The following is a 22,158-nucleotide window of genomic DNA, read 5'->3' as shown; positions in this document are numbered from 1 at the left end:
TAGCCTTCATGCAGCAATTACACAGCAGCCTCTTGGCAATGCAGAAACCTACTTTGCTCAAGGCATTACTGCAGGGACCCCTTTCTTCTGTGCTAGCTCTGCGTGAGCAATGAGTTGGAAACATACTACCCAAATATTGCAAGACTAGGTTATGTGCAGAAAGTTTGAACAACAACTGCCTGACTTCCTAAAACTTATTTCAGAGTGTAAATAACCATCCGACTCTCGGAGTCACACACAGGCACATTTACCATTTTCCCTTCCCATCCCCATGCAGGTATTCCCTACCAAAGGTACAGTGTTTCGTTCCGCCTTGCTGTTTGAGATGTTCTGGATATGAAAAGACACGATGGTTTCCACCTGTCCCTTCAGCACAGCTTCTGCAGCCCTGCAAAGACAGACAGGCAGATGCACATATCCAGTTGAAGCTAAAAATCAATTTTTCTTAACTGGCCTCCCTTCTATCTTTCAGCTGGAAGAAGGGAGAAAGACTTAACCACACATTTCACTCTAGATAAGTAGCAAAAGAAAATGCTTACATCTACAAACTCATCAGCATTCAGGGTTCATGTCTCAATTTAAGCCATCCTGGCTGCTATTCATTGCATGGATTGCAAAACAATAGCTATCAGCATTTGCAAAAAAAAAAAATATCCCCATACCTCAGAGAAGTAAACAGTTACTTCTCAGAGGAAAAAAGGTAGGGATATTCTCCACTCCAGCCTCTTCAGCATCCCTAAAACAAGTAACGACTTTTTGCTACTTGATGCAGAAAGTGCCCTTGATAATCTCTTAAAAGATGAGCACAAATACAATTCCTGCTCCCAGAAGACATTCAAGCATCTACCTACTTACTTGTTGGCCATCTCAGTAGAAAAGACGTAAACCACTTTGGATGGAGTCTTCTGCCCGCTTGCTGGCTCCAAAGTGGCAGTCAGACCATGGGAAGGTGTGGAAGACCTTGGGGCTGAAGCATTTGAAGGAGTCATGGAGTGTGGTGTGTGCTGAGACTCCTGGGACTTCACATGATCAGCAGAATTGCAGTCTGGAAAGCGACATAGGGGAAAAGAAGGGAATCATTATCTTGGGAGCTCTTTGGAAATCATTTCAGACAACTGATCAGAGCTTTTCCTCCTCTGGAATTTCCTGCTTCTTCGTCCAGTACCACTAAAGGCAATTCTTCTATTACACCACACATCTTTCCTCTAAAGCCATGGTGTCATTCAAGTAACATTGGGAGAAAGCTCATTTTGTCTCTTTCCATGGAAAGTGGCAGTTCCCAGAACTGATCTCTTTCAATTCTCTAATGACCGCAAAGAAAAGCAGAAAAGCTACACTTTAATGTAGGAACAAACACAAATGTCTGCCTCAAGAAAACACTCCTGCAAAATTCACTTTTTTTTTTGCTCAGCCACCTTAGCTAGGTGACCTAGAAAATGGACAACAAAGATGGACAACTGAACATGTAGTCTGGTTTTGCACTGCCTCACGGAGCCAGTGTTGGAGCTAGGAACAGAACACAGAAATCCCAGCTCTCTGGCTTGTGTTAGCAGTCAGGGTGCTACGGGTTATGTACCTGTGTTTACAAAACAGACTTGAATATTGTTTAAAACCCCAGTTACAACAGAACAGTTCCTGAAAGGCCAAAGGCCAGAAGGAGACCAACAGGTTGCATTTGTACTTTTAAATCCTCTGGGGGAGTTCAAGAGTTACAAAGGAACTTTCCCACCAGAGTCAGGTCTGGACTCTAACCGAGCGTGAACAAGACATTTACCAATGCCAGCTATGACAACCTCTCCTCTTCGCCTGCTTTCAAGACCTTTAGACTTCATTGGCTGGAACTTACAGAAGCCCAGACAAACAAATGTTTCACTAATACTTGCATAGCAATTCTCCATCTCACAGAGGATTCAGACTGATTGTCTGCACTTGCACATGAATCCTAGCAAACATACCTTTGATTTCCGGGTCATCATTAGGAGTCCCAGCTTCCCTCTGTTCAAAGGAGTCTGCCGAAATGCTCCTCTCTCTCTTCCCCTTCCCCTTGGCACCATTTCCAGCCCCATTCTTCAGCCCCATACTCCCACCCGGGCCAGGGAGCACTTTGGGGGTGTGACCTCCACTTTTGGGGTCACAGGGGGAGGGCTGGGATTGGCTGGTGGAGCCCCCTTGTTTGCCTTGGTTGGAAAATTTGGAATCCAGCTGAGGGTTGCCAGACGGGGACATCACTGTAGGGGGACGGACCATCACCTCCTGCTTTGATTTGGGGCTACTGGGGAGAGAGAAAAAATAAAAGAAAGAAAAGGAAAAAGTGACAAATCACACCATTGATTAATTCAGCCCTGTAGGAACAGATTGGAGTGAAGCAGAAACAACCACTGTCACCTTTGCAAGCTAAGACAATTGCTGACAAATAAAAAATGCCTGCAAGCTTAGAGTCATGCAGGTGCTTTTTTGAACATGCCCTGAAAGGGTTATTATCCAAGATGGGATCTCATTGCTCAAGAAGGCACCAGGGCAAACCACAGACCTGCCAGATCCCAGAAACTGCTGTCACATGAGGACCCACCTCTGGTGCTTCTGTCAATAAAGACAACGGTTTCTATGTGCACAGAGAAGCACCTCACACCAAGACCAGCTCAGAGTAAACAAACAAGGCACAATAAAGTTCACCTCACCATTCTCCTGGACCCCACCATGCTGCAGCTCTGCTCAGAGCAGACCCCCCCACACCCCCTCCCTTGTACCTCCCTATCCAGTTCTACAGGGAGCACAAGGAAAACCCAGCATTACTGCAGCATTCGTCATACATTGGGGCGAGCTGCCAGAGAAACACAAACCTCTGACCGTGAAAACAATTAAACCAGCTACAACCTGCCCCTGAATAAGGAAAGAGAAGGATACCATCTCCAAGAACACTCCTGCAAAATGGGGCAGTGAAGCTTCCTCAACTTGCCAAAGGAGACTCAGAGTCTTTCATTCCTCTTCCATCCAGCAAATTGTATCCTAAAAATATTTTGCTCCTCTGGGTTCTACAGATATTAGGCACCCCTTCCCTCCTCACCCTCCACTTACTCCATTGTTATCAGATCTTCTGCATTGTGTTTTCCCATCATCACTATCACTTCCAAAAGGCAGTACTTGCTAGCATCCTCACTGTGGGACTCACACAAGCTGTTCCTTCCTTTGGACAGACATCTGACTCAGAAGCATTCCCTCAGAAATACTATTAAGCTCCAGATGACCTCTAGGAGTAAATAATCCAACTCAAGAATGCTGTCAATCAGAACCACCCTAAGTCCCTGGACACTGCTTTGCTTCCCTATTCTTCCCCTTCCAAATAAGGGGGGAAGAAATGCTGACCTGCTGCACTGGCAGGTGAGTGACGCAGAGGATCTCAGTGCTCAGCTGATCAGTTCTCCAGGCTGTTCAAGCCAATAATATGGAGAAAGCATTCTGTGTGAAAGTACAGACAGAGAGACCTTCTGCTGCCCAACTACCCCTCGGGAAACAGATAATTAGAAAAGGAGGAAGGGAAAAAAAACCAAGATAGAAACAGCATGTTTACTCTCCTACAGCCTATCCAGGCACCTGGAGGAAGGGAGGAAAGCACAAGGAATGGAGAATCCACACCTCATGGCTTTACAGCTTTCAGCTCATCCTGAGCCTTGCAAACATGGAGACCATCAGCACCGTGCAGCCACTGCTCAGGCACTTAGTGGGTCCGATGGGAGCACAGAGGGACCAGGAAGCCACACAGCCCCAGTCCTTGGGCTAATCCAGCAGCAGAGCAGGGATGGCAACATGCACCAACCAGAGCAGCTGACTGCAGACTCTTCTCCTTACCTCTGTGTGTTGCCTGACGGGGAGTTCCTCACTTTGGGGTTACTGGAATGCATTGACAGAAATCCTGAGCTCACAGTCTCACACACACGCAGATGGGCTCTTGTCAAGTTCCTCTGGGGAGCGTGCCGCCAGAGGCAGCGTTGAAGCACTTTCTGCCACCCGCTTCTCTCAGTGCTGGCTGCCTGCTTGCCTTTTTTCTCTTTGCTCCTCGCTGCTTTTGCACTGGGCACTTCCCTCCTGCAGCTCCAGCATTCTCTAGACGCGTGCCTCCTGCTGCCCAGGGGAAGTCTCGCATCTCCAGGGCACACTGCAAACCACCCCCCGAGGAGAGAACAGAAAACCAGTGAGGAACTTCCCAAGCAGATGTGTCTGGTGTGAAGCAATGCATGGCAATTCTTCCCCCATCCCCAAGAAGACACAGGAGAAGAGCTTTCAGACAGATGTGTATTTCAGACCAGAGGCAGCCCTGGTTCAGTTTACAGGAAGTGAGGCCATCTTTCCTTTGTCCAAAGCAAATAATTCTGGAGTCAATAAAAGAGGGAAGCACCTTGTATCTGAACACTTTGATTCCAAATCCGTGCTCAGCTTAAAGACACCTCACAGCAAGTGAGCAGGAAACCAAAATTACAAATCCCCACCATGACTTAGCTATCCAGAATTCCCCTGTGAATGGCCGTAATCTGATATTTCTTAAGAACATAAACTCTGCCTAAATCTTTTGTCTCTTTGGTCCAATATACCTAGACATATGTTCAATGATGTGTGCTAAGGGTTACACAAAGGGAGAAAAATAAAATAAAATGCCTTCCTGACCACCTGTAAGCTACCAGCTATGTGTGATTACTCTGAAAACACCAGGGGTTAGTCACTCATCGTATCTATTAGAAAGGCCAAAAAAGCACTGGAGTAGTACCCATCTAAATTTGCTCAGCAACACTCCACAGATTGAGGCTTTAAAAAAAAAGGGCACAAAAAAAGCAGCAGCTTTTTCAGCTTCTTTCTAAGAAACAATATGCATGACGCAGGCAATAAGGCACATAAAGCTGTTTCTGGAGGCGGAAACTATTGAACATTACTGTTTACCTGCTTTGGGCTAATTATTTTGGAACAAATGTCTGTCTTGTTTATGTTTCAACAAAATCTCTCCTGTTCATCTCACCTACTCAGATGCAAATCTACTTAATTTAGAATCTAACCAAGATTTATTGTTAATGTATTAGGCATTGCTAGTTAAATATTATTCAAATGTAAATATTCCCAATATTCCTTCTCAGCACCAAAGAAGTCGTTTCTTCCTATGTATACCAAATGAAACAAATCTTACTAGGATGGGAGTGTCTTGAATTTTATGAAGAAACTACTGTTCAAACTGCATTTCAAAACAAAAAATTGGCTTATGTGCTGATGACACCAGAGGATTAAAAGACATGGGCGCTCTGACCACCTCTGGCCAAGGAGAGCTATCAGCAGCTCGTAGTATTGAGCACCATGGTTTTCCAGTTCCCCAAATTTGTACAGTTGTGAGGTTGTGCTGTTACACATTTTAGTGACTTTGCACTGCTCTACTTTAACATGATAGTGATCCACACTGCAGTAGTTGTGTGAAGTTCTGCATCACCTCCAAAAATTCTCCTCTCTACCACACACCTCCTTCATGAGCCAGAGAAGTCATCCTACTCCCTATTCTCACCTCCACTGTGCTGTGCAAACCTATTAATGTGGGGAATGTTTCTGCAACAAATGTCTCATTTTAAAGGCTTCTTATCAGGCATAATCAGATGAACTCTAGTCTGATCCACACACTCCAGAGGACCCACATGCCTCTCTGGGGCTATTAGCTGGTTATCCCACTGATTTTGGGAACAATGTTGGAGTTACCCTATCACTATTGTTACTCCTATCATGTTGCAATTAGAGCTGGTCCTATACATATACATTAAAGAGGAGAGAGAACCTCTTCACACATACCTAAATTGTATCATCTTTACATGAAAATTTGGCTCCTATGTCTGTTTTGTTCAACAAAACTGTAACACTATCAACAGCACCCAACTCTGCTTTCCAAGAGATTGATACATCTGTAAAAGTCAGCGGAACTCCAGGAAATTTCAGCATCCTCACTTAAGGTGAAGGTGTGACTGAATATACAGTGAATTCCAGGTTTAAAAAAAAAGAATGAAAAAAGGAGTAACAGCGTAAAAGTGAGCAGAGCTTGATGCTTACAGCAGGACGTAGATGCCTGCATGATGACTTAAGTATTCTCGTTGTTTCATCCTCCACTTTTCCACTTGAATATTTATGCATTATGTTACCTTCTATTACAAGATGAGAATTGTCTCAGAGTCCCAGTCTTGCACAGTGCAATGAGAAAACATGAAGAGAAGAATCACAATCACACTGGCTACATAGTATTCCTGACATCACCAAACTTTCAAGTACTTCACCCAGGGGTGGGAGGGGAACCCTCCAATTTTTTAACCCTTCTTTTTTATTATTCTATATACACACATCTTCCATATATTAGAACTGATGCACTCTGCAAGGGAACTGTGTTTTCCAATTTCAGTTTAAATTTATTCTTACCAGAGAGAGCTATAAAGGATACATCAATATATTCATTGGAGGAACAACAGCAACTCAACTTCCTCAGCTTCTTATTTCTGCACACGGGGAATGTACCATCTTTTATAATGTGAAATCGAATGTCTCATGATTTTTCTCAATGCACTTCTAACATATGTATGTCTGGGAATCTAGGGTTCAATAATGGAAAAGCTCTAGAGAAATGTAGTTTTGCAGCTGGAGTCTGCCTGCCATAGCAAAGCCTGTATCATTGCTTTAAAATTAGAGGTAGGATCTAATTTTAGGTAGTGACGGTGAATGGTCAAACCACTTCTCAAGACATTTTGGAAAGCTACATCCAAGGCTGTATTTTCAGGATAGGTTTAAGGTATGCCAGGCAAAGGTTGCAGAGAAAAGGGGTGGTTCAGCTGGCTACTCATTCTCACCACCTCTCCTCACATCAGGGAAAGATCTGAATGGGAACTAACCCAAGGAAAACAACAGAAATTTCTATTCAGCTGGATTTGCCCCCTGATCTGGTTGATCATGTAACCACATCACTGCCACTGCAAGCTAAAAAGAGGAGGTGAGAACAGGTGAAAATGTAGCCCCACCCCACTTGGTTGCAAGCCTACAATTTCAATGGTTTAAAATTAATTCAAACTTCAACTGCAGAGACAAAAGAGATGGATTTGCGTTGGTGGAGATATGATAGGTCCTTGCTTTTCTAGCAAGTAGCTTACCAAGACCCCTGGTGTCACGACACTGCAGTATTCATCGTGGAGGCCATGAGTTGCAAACCACTTGTCTCACAAAAAACAGTCACCTAGAAAAAGGAGATGAAAAGTTTCACCAACAAGAACTCACAGCCAAGCTGTACACCTCTTTCTTCCATGCATTCAAACACAGAAGCAGAGAAATCAAAACTTGCTCTGAACCACCAACAAGGGAAGCTTCTGCTCAGCCTGGAAAGATTTATCAGCACCCAAGAAGCCACCATCAGAATGGAAGACTCTGAATATCCATGCTGCCCATGGAGGAAAAATAGGGCAGATCTGCTTTATCACTCCCACGTTTAGCCAACTGGATACCTATGAGCTCATCTGTGCTTAGAGAAGCTGGCATGAAGCTCGGACATGTCACCTTCCCTTCTCTGCACCCATCTCTCTTCAAAGGCTCACCTTCCCCACACAATGTGCCCAGCAACACCTGCCAAACCCTTGTGCTTCATATACCCAACCTCCTCCACAGCCAGACAATGTATAAACAGAAACATGAAGTATCAGGTAAAGCCAGGCAATCACATCTAGGGGAAAACCAGGCAGGTTTTAGAAGGAGGAAGCACTGTCTACTGCTCTGGCAGCTCCTACTTCACATCGTTGCATACCCTACAGGAAGAAGGGAATCCAAAGCAAGTTTAAGTGCCTGAAAGTTCAGCAATATAAGGAAACACAGGCTCTGAGGAATGGCTTACTGGTAAATTTGAGGTTAATAAAAATGAGCAGTGACCTGCCAGCTTCTCCCTCACCCGCTGTGAAAACTGTAGTGGCTGCAAGAACAGTATGAATCCAGACAACACTCACACTGTCAGGGCCAGCGTGGTCTCTCAGAGCACTCTCAGCTATTTACACAGCATGGACAGCCTTGCAGCTAAAGTACAACTGCAAACTGAAATCACTACCAAAGTTTTTCTGTGTAATCCCAATGCATTCTGCTGACCAGATCTCCCAATAGAAACACAGGAGCTGGAGGCTCAATTAGTTACACATTGTGAAAGCCTGCGCATATTCTCTTCCCTCCAACATTCTCCAACTATTATCTACTGCAGCTTCACCTTAATAATGTAGCAATGTGCTGCCATGCAATCCACTTCACAAAACCAAACTACAAAGCTAGTCCCAAACAATGCAGCTACATTCTCCACCCAGTCCAGCCAAATCAAACAATGAAATCATCAACGTGATAGACCATCCTTATCTAGCCAGGTCACACCTGCAGACAGAAGCTGAAACAAACACCTATCGCAACAAGCTGCTTCATCCAGTAAAACTCACCACAGCAGCATAATCATCCCTGAATCCAATTACCCAGTTATATCTCCTCTCCCCTTTCCCCCACCCCACCCAATGAAACAATACAGGCTAAGCCATGCCAGTGCCAATACTGACACACCTCTACAAAAGCAGGGACAGAAATCACCTTTTCCCTTCAAGAGGAAAGCATGTGAATACCAGCACACATCAGGATGGAGAGAACCTATCACAAACATTGGTCAGAGCTCTATTCCTTGCAACATTCAATCCTAGCTTGGCAGAAAAGGGCAGCCTTGCAGACCATAGCTCAGGACTGCAAGAAGAGCACCATCCATCTTTTAGGCTACCCAGTTACTGCACTGTAACTCCATTCCCTAGTGTCCCATCTCTGCTGCTCACCTGCATGGTCTTAGCCCTGTCAGCACAAGACAGTTTGTTTCACAGTGAATTTAAGAGCAAAAGGCTGAGAGCATGCACACAAGCAGCTACCACAGAGTAACTAACAAGATGCAAAGGCACATCATAGTTTACCTTTCAGTTAAGTGTTTGAAGTATTTAAGTATATCTGTACTTCTACAAACCAGCCACTGTATTACTGTACTGCAAATAGAAGGTTAAAAAAAATTCAAACTAGCTAATTCCTACTTTGTGGCATTAAGCTGAAGAAGCTTGATGGTGACAAGTGGTCAATTACTTGGAGGTGTACAGCATTATGGCTATTCCAGCAGCAATAGCTGCAGTTATCACTGATTCAGTTTAGTCTTTTCTCCCTCTTTGAGAAGGAGAATGTGGAGAGATGAAATAAAGGCATACCAAGTAGATAAAAGTACCAGACTTGTGGCCTGACTGTGACATGAAGCATTAAAGGCAAGAAACCTTTCTCTGCGTACAAGAAAGAGCACACTGCTATTTTCCCCGTGGCCTTTCTGAGACTGTCAGTCTGTGCTGGACTGAGGGTGGTGAGAGCTCAAAATCAGCATAGAAAAAGAAAAAAGGCTGGAGACCTGCTGCTGCAGAAAACAAATGATGACTTTGAATGCAAGCTGAGCCTGCACCCCGAATTGTATCTGTGACAGTGGAGTGGGTAAGGAAGAAGAGAGAATGGAGAAGAGACTGCTCAGGAAAGAACAGAAGCTTTAGGAGGAACCAAGAACAGCGGGAGGTATTTGAGCAACTGCTGATCCTGACAGCCACCAGGAAGCAAACTTCTGCAAGTGCATCCACCAGTGGATTCCCTGTGTGACCTGAGAGGTGGGGCAAGGCAATGAATCAGCCAACGCGCTCCTTCAGCACAATTTTACTGGGAAGGGCACCTCCAATTTCTCTGACCCTCATTCAACCACATGAGAGGAAGAACAGCTGCACTGGCAAAAGGTGACTACACTACACCCAAGAGCTACCACTGGTTTTCATCACGTGCTGCACTTACCAGTTTTGTTGAGCATTTGATTATTTCACACACTTGCAGCTGAGCTGCACGTTACTTTTTAATAAGCTGCTGTTTAATAAAGTACTTGATTACACACCTCATTGATAAGGAGAGTGACTGGGAAACAAGGAGGACACAGGAAGTATTATTCAATGCTTTTATTGAGCTGCCAGACTTCCTTAAGATATGTAAAAGCAAATAGATAAAATGACATGAGTATTCTACACCCCATACATCTCCCTACGACACTCGAGGATATAGGGACACAAGACACTTCAATCCCTTGAACCAGTCCAAATTTCTAGATAGGGCTCCCTACCAAGGGCTATTAAATACACTTTTAAAATCTGCCTCTACCTCCTAGCAAAGGCTGTCCTCCTCATCCTTTCCCAGGAATGGATAAAGCACATGCTTGTAACACAACTGGGATCAAACCCATCAGCATTCAAGTAGGTCTGTCAAAAATGCAACCTTATCTTCTGCACACCTGCTCTGTGCTGGACCCAGGAAAGCAACTTCAACCAGCCTAAACATATCCAACTCTATCCCTTCCAGCACTTGTGACACAGCTGAAAACTAACTTTAGATAAGATACGAATAATATTCAGGAGACAACTTTCCTGTTTCATCCCACCAGATGTCCGTGTGTTCACTGGCACTGGCACAACGGAGGCAGCACTGACTGATGGCAAAGGCATGGATAGACTTGTGCTTGTTGAAATATATTTGTGCCCATCTTCTGCCAGGTACCTCTGCCCTTTTTCTTAAACAAAGGCAGAAAATACCTCAGGTACCTTCGGATAGGTAACTTGGATACCTAAGGGTAGGCAGAAATAACTTGTTCATCTAAGCTGATTAGATAGCAAGTCACAGCCAGTCATCAGTTTCTAGAGGGTCCTAACTTGTCCTGAAACAGTATGGACTTTCCTATGTTTATGTCTTGACAATAAAAAATTATACACAAAGTCCTCACAGTCTCCCAAAGGTTTCCATCTTACCCACATCAGAGAAATCACTGCTACTCCAAAGTCTGCACAGCATTACCTCTCTGTTCAGAGTTTAATGCCAGAAATTACTCTCAATAAACAGAATAATTGAGAACTCATAGCAAAATAGGTTTAGGTGGCATGAATGTGGGGGCTACACAATCTCCACCAAGCAGCATTGCAACCTCCACAGGGAAAATACCTTCTCCTGTACACGTGGTGTGTAAGCACCTCACTGTTAAACTCTAAATGAGTAGGTTATTGCCCACAACTACCTCCAGCCCTGAAGCACAGAGAAAGGGGCTAAGCAAAGACAGACTCACTTAAAATTAGCACCTTGAAGACCTACAGACATAGACATGGAAAGGGCATGCAAGATTCTATGCCATTACATGGAGGGAAGTTCCTTTGAGTTGCTTCATTTAATGTAAGAATTTAGGGCCACAGGATAAGCCTCCCAGAAACTATAAGAATATATTTAATCACACCCATGCAAATGCAGTACCTGTGGTCACACAACACAGCTCTGTTGAGCCTACCTGTGCCTGCCCATCCATCTCTCAAATAAGACAGTACAGACATCCTTCCTCCCGTACTTCCTCCCAACCCCTATCACCACACATGCGGACCTTTCCCCAAAAACAAATCTCTCCTGAAGTCCATTCAAAACAACAAAGGCCACAGAAAATCCAACCTTTTGCTCTACATACTTAAAGTGTGCGGTGAAGACAATCACTGACAAAGCACAAAACAAACCCAAAGGCTCAGAGAATTAAGTGTTTTATGAGTTTCTCATGTCACTATCCCCTTTTCTGAGAAAATGGTATCTCTAGCAACTATTCTCTTCCTTCTGACAAGCACATGGATAACCAACAGTAGCCATGATATAAAGGCCGTATAAGCAATCAGTCTTTTTAGGTACTTTAAAAAATCATTCTAAAAGAGTCTTTTGTAACAGACACGCTGCCCGCTACTCTCACAGGCACAACTTTTAGGAGTTGTGAATAACACTAACACTTCTTGTCAAACAGAAAACTATACACCCGTTAAACTTCATTTTCAATGTATCTAACAACACTTCAGTGAATTATTAATCCAGTGGGGATGAATGGCTGTCCTAGACAGCTTCTGACTCTGTACAACTCCTTCCCCAAAGTAATGGAGGAGACAGACACTTATGGACACAGGTGATCAAATTCAAGGTATACACAGACAAACACGGAGAGCTTTTCAATTTCCCATCTGCTATTATGTAAAAAACACTTGAACTACTTGGTTCACTTGGGACTGGAACAAGCTCTTGGCAGATTCTGACACAGTTCCAGAAATCAGTCTGGGGAAAAAGCCAAAAGAAAAATTCTTCTAAAAACCCCTCAAAGCCTAAGCTGCAACTATCTGCTTCTGTACAGGAACATTATGAATGCTTCCCCTCAGTGTTCCTGCCACTTCAGCTTCACCAGCAGTAGTGGTATTGGCAGGTGCAGGTCAGCCAGGCCGCTGCCGGGACGTTGGGGACACCGTCGCGCACCGTCACGACATCGCACTGACCTCAGCTCAGCCCTGGCGCACTCCAGTGCAGCTGCCAACATCACTTCAGCTCCACCTCTGTTAGCAGTGCTGGGAGCAGTCTATGTACTTTACAAGTGGAGTTTGGAGCACCTTACGTGGAGCGTCACTTACCTGAGCAGCAGCCCGGCTGCCATGGAGTTCCAGCTATTGTTAACACCAATAAAGATCAAATGCTCAAGCAATAAGGGATTTTTCAAGAAGCATTTTAACAGTATTTCTCTAATACATGACAGGCTTTTGCAGCTTTCCATATCATGTTAGCAGTTAATAGCCTCAGCAGTCAGCATTGCACACAGGAGTCTAGTGGGTAATGATAGTTTTCCATGGGCTGCTTTCATAGCTTTGGCTTCTGTCAAAACTTCATTTACTTTTCAGGAGTTAGGAAAAGCCACAGGCAATCTCTTTCCCCTTACTTCTCTGGGTTTACTTTTTCAAAAACTTAAGTAAGGACATCAGCATGAACACCCACAGGTAAAAGACACCTGTATCGAGCTTGCCAGCAGCCCATTCCCTAGAAACTGATCTGTTGAAAGGGGCTGGGGGAAAATATGCTGAAATACTGGATGGGGAGACAGGACCAAGGAGACAGCAGTTTGTTTTCAAATATTAACACCACACTGCTTAAAGAAAAGGCTTGGGAGAAACAAGTCACCTATCAGTTCAGCACAGAAAAAAAAACCCAAGTGCTTTTTCCTTCCCTTTCAGCATCCCTTCAACAGGCTTCCAGAATGAAAGATAAGAAGCAATCCTCAGGCGTAACTCCTTGGGCTGCAATCTTGTCAGTTTTCATAAGCTAAGTGGGCCTGGGATGGGTCAATACAGGACAGAGCTCCTCTGAGGAAAACCCAGCGCTACAGCAAGCAGTAATTCCCCACTCTGCTGCAAGGGGACGCGACACAGGATGCCAGTCGGAATTGCTGGGGGCGAGCCATACCTTCCTTCACGTTAACCTTCACCTTTACAGCTCCCTGGTCTCTCTCATCCCAAATGAGCACTTTTCCAAGGCTCCCCTGAGCATCACTACCTTCCAGCAGTGTCTGCCAGACCAGTTTTCATTCAGGACTGTCACCACCAGCCATCCCTCTGCTTTGCTCTTTTACACAAGCCCTCCTGCTGTTCTCAAGCACCTGGGGAGCACAACACCAGAAAGCTGCCATTCCCACGGGAGCAGAGCTGAAGAGTTACTACATCCCCTGCAGCTTACTGCTGGGTGAAACGTGTGCCAGGGCGTGCTTGTTCCTGGTACACTGAACCTCTCATTTCTTTGCTTTTAGAACCACATTAGGCACGTGAGATGCAGCATGACCCTTGGTGACACAGTGCAGTGATTCCATACTGGCTTCCCAGTCATTAAATGTAGGCTCTTCCACACAGCAATGACTCTTCCAAGGAGTAAGGCACTTCAAAGAACTCCAGCGAGCAAAAACTGCGTGTACACAGTACTCCACGATGCTACATGATTATATCAAAGCTGCTAGGATGAAAAACTGACATTTGATAAATAACATGAGGTCACCTCAAAGATCTCAGAACACTGCATGTAAAAGTGTTATTTTGACAAGAAATTAAGCAATTGTATAATCAGGTCTATTATCAAATCTACTGCTTTGACACGATCTTATAAAAGTACGAGGAGCATGCAATTCCAATTGCTGCAGGATCCTCCCTCACTCAACACAAGATGTAGGCATTTAATATTCCTGTAGTTAGCCACGCATGTACAGCACAGCCTAACGCACTTCAAAGTATTTACTGTGCTGTATAAACACAGCACTATTTTCAAAGCCTCATAACTGTCAAATCAAAGCTGGCTTTCACTAAAGCATTCAGAAGCATTTCTGCTGGATCGTGGCTATTTGCCTGAAAGTTTCAGCCTTCTATCCACCAACCACAAGAAGGTTAAATTTTTTTTTTGTAAATATGCATATATATATAAAATTATTATTTTGAAGAGGTAGAATAAAGAATTTTCTTGCTAACAAGCTGTCAAATCATTTTGACCTGAGGTTCTTTACTCCTTTCTCATGCATACATATAAAATGTGGAAGAAAAACTTCCATTCCACTAGCAGAAGTCCTGAAAAGAGTTTCTCCATACATAGGACTGCCTCAACTGTCCATTGTACCAGCTCTCTCTGTGGAGGCTGTGGCTGCTCACCTCAACAGGCTACAGCTTGGTTTCGTATTACACTGCAAATACATTTCTAATCAATCCTCAAACAAATCCAGATTGGTACATAGATGAAACACTGCCATTTCACAGGCAGTGGAACAGTGATATCAAGACACCTGAAGAAGTCAGTTTAGCAAAATGCAGAAAGCAGAGCTCTGAGCAACATGAAAAATGGTCTGCACTGCTTGATCTTACCCAGTGTTTTTATCAGTGAACCACTAAACCAGAATTTTTGTTCAGGTCTTCACAACTCTGTACACACTGCAAAGGTGGCAAAGATAGCTTGACACAACATACACAGGCAGACTCACAGACTTAAAGCAATTTGTAAAGCGTAAGTAACGCGGTCGAGTAGATAAATCACAGGCACGTTAAGAGCCAAGCTCTGTTCTGAAGTTTGCCACCAAATCCAAGCAACCCCAGTTTTAAAAGAGCCCTTGGGCCCCAGCCACCCCTCTGATAAGGTAAAACACCCTTCGTTCAGAAGGCAGAGAGGACAACCACAGGCACACGGAGACCATCCAGTGACAAGGTGGGTCAGTAATTTAAAGCTCTCTTGCTCTGCTACTATGCAGACAGAGCCCCTCCAGAAAGCAAAGAAGGAAAAACACAGTGGCACTGCTTTCTTAAGAGGCCAAACAGCTATGAAAACAAGACACCCAGCTCAGAGCAATTGCTAATGCTAGGAGTTGAACAGGCAGCTGTGTGGCTATCTGTGCCTGAACAACAACTGCTCTGAACTCAATACAGAAAACAGCAAGCTCTCCCTCAATTCCATATGCAGCTAAATTATTGTGTATATCATCCACTCTTTATGCCATCGACTGTACCACTAAGGAGCACTTAAAACCAGCATTGTTTTCAAGACTACAGCACCCAATTTTCAGTGAAATCTCAGAGCTCCATCTTTCTTTGTTGAAAGAAATCATGTCAGTGGTAAAAGGCACTTTCCTTTTTCCTTCCTTCAAAAGGATTTCATTGATTCTGCCTCTGCTTTAAAAAACAAACAGGCCAACCACCTTACAGTTCCACTGTCCATCTCCCTTCCCTATTCACAAGCATCTTCTTGGAGGCCAAACAAGGAAAATCTCACTTCTGCTTTTAGGTCTGTCTGAAAAAAAGGGATCTCTCTAAAGAGATAACATTCATTCTTCAGATATAGTTAACTGCAATTTCATAACAGTATTTAAAATAAATTCAATTAGTGTTGTCAAAGTAGATCAAAATCAGAGCGCTCAGATTCAACTCTGCAAAAGAGTAGGTAAGAACAACCCACAGAAGTAGGAATAAAGAAAATGTAAAAAGTTGTGAAGCAGCAGTTCACTTCACAGTAGCCATAGTTTAGGAACTCAGACCAGATTTCAGGATGGTTCACCAGGATCCAACTAGAAGCCTATGGCACATCTCATACATTGGGGTTCTCAATCAAGTTTCCAGAGAGGAGTGTGAGAACCCTGCAGCCAACCCAGGCACAACAGGCTATTCCATCCCTCCCTTTCCCAATATAGAGGCACAACTGCTCGAGCAGAATAAAAAAGAAGGTTTAGACCACAGGCTTAATACCTCTTCCAAAATTTCTACTGTCACTGATTACGATAATTGAATATTCTTCATATTCTTAAAGACATCTGATGCTTTTTAACTCTTGTTGAATTCTTGCTCCTCAGCAAGATTCTCACAGCATGAGTTTCACTGCTTAATTGCAACCATACTAAATAGTCTATCGTCAATTTACAGTACATGTTCTGTATCATCAGAAAGTCTTGAAGCAGCAGAAACTCTTCCATAGCTAAACCACCACACTCTTCTGTTGGCCCTGCTTAAAGCTTCTTAAAGAGGGCTTCTCTTTTGATACCTTGCATATATGTTCAGAGATGATTTTTGGCAAAAAGAACAAGGTAAGCTGGAGGAACTGTTCTCAGGCAAGGGAAGCTGTAACAAACAGGTGTAAAAAACATTTAGCAAGTTTAGCAGACTCTTTGGGGTATAGTTAGATGAGCATTCCTTTTGGCAGCAATGCCAGCTCAAAGAACTGCTGCTACCAATATTTACTCCCACCCCTGCACCACACTGTCTGATGTGCCCGTGGCCAAACAGTGAACCAATTTGGCAAACTGATGCAGGCTAAGTATCATCATTTCTTTGCCAGGCTATTTCTAATCCAGATCAGCTCCCTGATCCATTCCAGCATCCAGCTGCTCCAACAGCAGCACCAGCACACACAGCGGGGTGGTGCAGAGTCAAAACAGATGAGCACCAAGGACTCCTCAAAACCCAGCTCTAGCACTGAAGGAAGTGCTCACAGGAATAGGAACAGAGGGCAGCTCGGCCCGCAGGTAAGGGTGCAGTGACAAAGCACACCCCTGCTTCTTCAAAAATATAAATCAAAAGTCAACACTGGAACAGCTCACTTGGATTCAGCACATTAAAATGTCACCTATTGTTGCTAACCAGCGTTTGTGAGCCTGCATGATCTTAAAGGCAACCCTTCAGAAATTTCCCAACAGATCGATTGTTTTTTGTTCAAGTTCTTCAAGATTATCTGGACTTCCTAATTACGAATAAAGTTCCTGTTCCTCTGGACTTGTATAGTCCCTACTACAAAGGAGGTCAAGCTCCAAAACAAACTTTTAAAGCAGTAAAAAAAGCCCCTAACAGACAAGTAAGGGTACATAGGGGAAAGCTCTTTTAAATTCAATAGGCAGAGCAGTGCTTGAACAAAAATTCAGCAATGAAATCTCCTTCCATTCACAAATTGCTCTGAAAACCTGAGTTAACACCTTTATTTTGCCAGCAGGAAGACTAGAGGGACTCCAGCAGAGCTTGTAAGCAGGAAATCCAAGCCCACGGCAAAACTTGCTGGGTTAAAGGACTTCATATCTATGTAAACAGACCACAGACCTCAGTGAGGCACAGAGATTTCTGTGAAGTCCAAGGCCATGCAAACTAGTTAGAAGGATTTTATGAAGGCTGCCTGCATTGCTGTGAAGAAATTCTGACAAACTTCTACAAAGCAGAAGAGATGAAGCCCTGCAAGGTAGCACAGCTCACATTTAAGATAGGAATTAGTTTGAATACTCACTTGAGTGTAATTGCTTCACAGGATAAAGTTGTTGCTTTTTGGGGTTTGGGTATTTTTCCTATTGAATTTATAAAAGACCAGCAAAATTCCTAAGCCATAGGCACAGTTTGTAAGGCAAGGGAATTGACACAGCATGTCAAGAACTCAAGAGGAAAAAACAACATCTAGAAAGAAATATGTAGAAACAGGTATGGGAAGTCAGTGTGCTGCAGAGTAGCAACTCTTTGAATAGCGGGGAAATATGGATCAAAGGTACTCCATTCTTATCCACATCAAACATATAAACTGCTCAGAAAAGCTGTCGTATACGAATATTTTAGCCTTGTGGCTTATAGTTGCCTCGGTTTCTGTATTTGGATATCTGGATATTTGGTGACAAATGCAGTTTCTCTGGCTGTGGACTAACCCTAACTGAAAACAATCCAAGCACATGAACTGTAAAGATGAAATGCAAGATGGGGGGAAGGAGGGGAAAATCACAGGGAAGAAAGAGTCCACACCCTTTGTATTCATAATATACAGAAGAGATCTACAAAGTTTCTGGTTGTATGAACAGAAACCTATTTATTTTCTTTCACATTAAAATTCAGGTCCTGCCTAGCTTAGAAGATTGTGTTGACCAATAAACAAATTAACTGATCACAAGAGAGAAAAGCAAAATACCTCCCCAAAACAAACAAGAAAAAAAAAAAACCCTAGCCTACAAAAAGATGGTCACAACAGTACCATCATAGTCCAGCTACTCCCCCACACCAGAGCAAATCACAATTTCTCCCAGAACATCTTTAGATATCTAGGAGCTAAATAATCTGTATTGGGAAAACTACGCCGGGAAGTCATAAACAGACATTTACCAAACATTGCAAAAACCAAGTGCACAGACACAAAATACGTCCCCAAAAGAATTTATCACGTTAACCTGACCAAAGATGAGCAGCTGAATGGGAGGGGGACTTACACAAAAACTTGTTTAGGGTGGGGTTTTTTTTTTGCTTGGTTTTGTTCACACTTATTTAACGTCAATGATTGATTAACATTTTGGATAAAGGAGGTCTTTGTTAGTGATTCAGCATCTCCACCCCTTCAATTAAGGTGTTAAGAGTTCACACAAGTGCAGTGAGACCCAAGATCCCCAGACCCTTCTCCACAATAAAATCCCGACCCAAAAAAAACAGATTTTAAAAAAACCCCATAAAACAAAAAACCAAAACAAAACCGCACTCGTCCCACTGAGAAAATTCCAAAATCCCAAAACTAACATCGTTGCTAACTCCAAGTCAAGAAAAGAAAGATGCCTTTCTTTTGTTGTTTGAGGAGAGGCCAGCAAGGGAGACAGGGAAAGAATATGAGCCCCTGAGCCATTTTTATGCACTGAGTAAGAAAAAAAGGACACATTCATTAAAAATAATCTCTTTGGAGATCACTGTTAAAAGAAAAAAATCCACACCATCATGCCAGCTTGTCCAAAATGGCTATAAAACCTCAGGAAAACAACCCCCGTAGTTCAGGTAAGAAAGCAGATCCCTGTCCCATGGGATGCAGGCGTGAGCACTCCTGCAAGCACAGCTCCTCTGCAGTAGGACGGACACAAAACCACTCTGTGTGTGCCCCTGTTCAATTTCCCCAGTTCCACACCTGTAACACCCCACTTCAGCCAGAAATTGGCCATTACAGACCTCATAGGAAGAAGCAGGAGAGAGGTAAACAAAAAGAAGTGGGAATAAAGCTGTTTAGGTATGTTAATTCTTTCATTCCATACCCTTTTATTTGATTTCATATAATGCCTTGCCTAGCTTTCCAACGTTTGTATCTGTAATATCTCAAGCAATCACTGATCAAATAATCCAATGAAACAGAAGAAAAAAATCTACATCACTTTTTTTTCCTCATTCTTTTAAAGCTTGATACATTTAAGGATGCTTCAGAGCATCCTATGTCTGTGCGGGCTTTTCATAGAGAAATCAAGGACAAAATACTTTCAAAGAAAATAAAAATGTTACTGGAACCCCTAAAAACTGAGAGAGCTGTCTCCCCCGCTTCCTCCAACTGTGTTTTGACACAGCAACCAGTCACCAACAGGGAGGCTTAAGGAGACACACTTGACTTGGCACAAGCCTTTCTTCCCTGCCCAGACCAAGGAGAAGGTGTTACTTTAAACAGGTAAGGGCTACCAGACTTGATGTTCCTCTCACAAAAGTGAGGTTCATGGTTATTTCCAGACCAACTTCAGAGTCCATGTTAGGTTTGGCATCTGAAGAATAAAAGCATCTTCCCTTTCACCTTGGTGGCCTTTGAATCACTCCACAACCAGCTCCCAGCTGACACTCATTTCATTCTTTCTTACTTTCTCTGCTGCATGACAATTTTTTTATTTCTCATGTAGTTTACTATTAAACCACTAATCATGTAATCATCCCACCTTAATATTTTACACCCAAATAGCAACCCACAATGGACTGTCACATCAGATTCTTCCCATCTGTCTCCTCATGCTTTGTCTACTCTCCCTGAGTAACATCCACCTTCCACATCCCAAATCCTCCATCTTCAGAGACCTTTTTAGACCCATCACCTACACAGAGAACTTGGGGACAGGAAGCTGGACAACACAGAAAAACAGGGTTCTCTCTCTCACCCTAGAAGTGGAGCCTTGCTGCCTGCATGCATCCACCTTGTCCCACCATTTCCCTAAGCATTTGGGGTCTCCACTGTTCATTTTTTTTCTCATCATCCAATCCTTAACCTCATGAAATTTGCAGTGTTTCTACAGATTTAGCCTCTCATCCCCCTTTGCAGTCAGCCAGAGCACAGACTCCTTCTCATGCATACACACACAGAGCCTCTCCTCTACCTAGTAGGAATCCTTCCAAATAAACTGCCTTGTCAGATACTGTTCTTCCCCAAAATCCCTATATACGAGATCCCCTCCCACACTCTTAGTATCCCACAAACTCCTCTTGCACAACTATCCCACCTACCAGTTTGATACTACAGGCTTAGCTTCCCTGGATTCCTGCTCCCCTGATCTATCTACACTGCTTCCCAGCTCTGGAGCCCTACGATTTCCCTCATGACCGTGTGCACCACCTCCCTCATGCTGAAAGCACTTCCTACCCCATATTCCGGCTCCCAATGCTTCCCCACACCACAATCCCACTCCCATATCTCTTTCTTACAATGACTCAAGTTGCAACTCCTCACATGCTTCCCTCCATGTATCATTCTCCCCAGCAAACCTCATCCTCATTTCTTCACCCAGCTCTTCACATTTTTCCTGCAGACACACATATTTCAGTACTTCCTGCACCACAGCCCCCCATCCTTTCCTCACAGCATGTCCCAGGTGATCTAACATCCTATACACCACCTCCCACCCTCTCACTTCATGTTTCACCTTGTATCCCACTCCCTGCATCCCTGCTGTGGATCTCTGTGCCCCAGCCCCTCACTTCAGCTCAACCAGAGTTCACACATGCAGCTCCCACCCCACTTTCACACCAGCTTCTTTCTCCTAGGACAGTCTTCACTCCCAACCCAACAGCTCCTCCCATCCTATGTCCCAGCCCCTCACTGAGATCGGAATCTCATAACCACCTCTTTAGTCCACCCAGCACTGTCCTCTTCCACAGCACTTCCGAAGGCACTTCCACACACCTCAGGGCAGCACAGATCACCACAGTGCTGCACCCCACAGCCCTCGACACAGCACAGACCCAGTGCCCCCAGCACAACCCAGAGTACCCCACACACGCCTTCCCACAGCAGAGAGCCCCAGCGCATCCCCCGCACCACCAAGCATCCCACACATCCCTCCACCAAGCACAGCTCTTGGAGCATCCCATGCACCACGCTGAGACCCAGGACAGCCCACACATCCCTCCTCCCAGCACATCCCCTATGGCATCCCATACATTCCTCCATATATCACAGCCCCCGGGGCATCCCGTGCACCACAACGCGAGGCAAAGCATTCCATGTGCCGCTCCATACAGCACAACCTCCAGGGCTCCCAGTGCACCCCAAAGCACCCCAGGCATCCCAAGGAGCACGGCTCCCAGAGTATCCCCCATGCCCCACACATCCCTCGATGGAGCACAGCTCCCGGAGCATCCCCGGCTCCCCACACAGCCCTCCGTGGAGCACATCCCCTGCTATCCACACAGCCCTCCATGGAGCACAGCTCCTGGAGCATCCCCTGCTCCCAACACATTCCTCCATGGAGCACATCCCCCAGGCATCCCCTGCTCCCCACACATTCCATGGAGCACAGCTCCCGGAGCATCCCCTACTCCCCACACATCCCTCCACGGATCACAGCCCCCCAGGCACCCCCTGCAACCCCTGAGCTCCCCTCGCCGCCCCCTTCGGGGCACCCCGGGGCCCCCCCAACTCCAGAACTTGGGGCGGGCGGTGCGAGTGCCGGTGCCCGGTGCCCGCCCCGCACTCACCGCGCTCAGCCCGGGGCCGGCGGGGGCGGCG

At 44.6% G+C, this 22,158-nt stretch overlaps 1 protein-coding gene across 1 annotated transcript in view; it reads right to left on the bottom strand.

Annotated features, from left to right (window-relative positions):
* BCL9 (B-cell CLL/lymphoma 9) overlaps nt 1–22,158 on the bottom strand; it is a 32,393-nt gene that overhangs the window by 7,510 nt on the left and 2,725 nt on the right. Inside the window, 5 exon segments of the mRNA XM_008631529.2 lie at nt 289–388; nt 856–1,045; nt 1,956–2,272; nt 3,847–4,153; nt 7,152–7,234. Coding sequence (XP_008629751.2) covers nt 289–388; nt 856–1,045; nt 1,956–2,272; nt 3,847–3,899 — 660 coding nt within the window. The 5' untranslated portion in view covers nt 3,900–4,153; nt 7,152–7,234.

The sequence above is a fragment of the Corvus brachyrhynchos genome, unplaced genomic scaffold (genome assembly GCF_000691975.1).
Source record: "Corvus brachyrhynchos isolate BGI_N302 unplaced genomic scaffold, ASM69197v1 scaffold152, whole genome shotgun sequence".
NCBI classification, from domain to species: domain Eukaryota; kingdom Metazoa; phylum Chordata; class Aves; order Passeriformes; family Corvidae; genus Corvus; species Corvus brachyrhynchos.
This window is presented reverse-complemented; position numbering and strand designations above follow the sequence as displayed.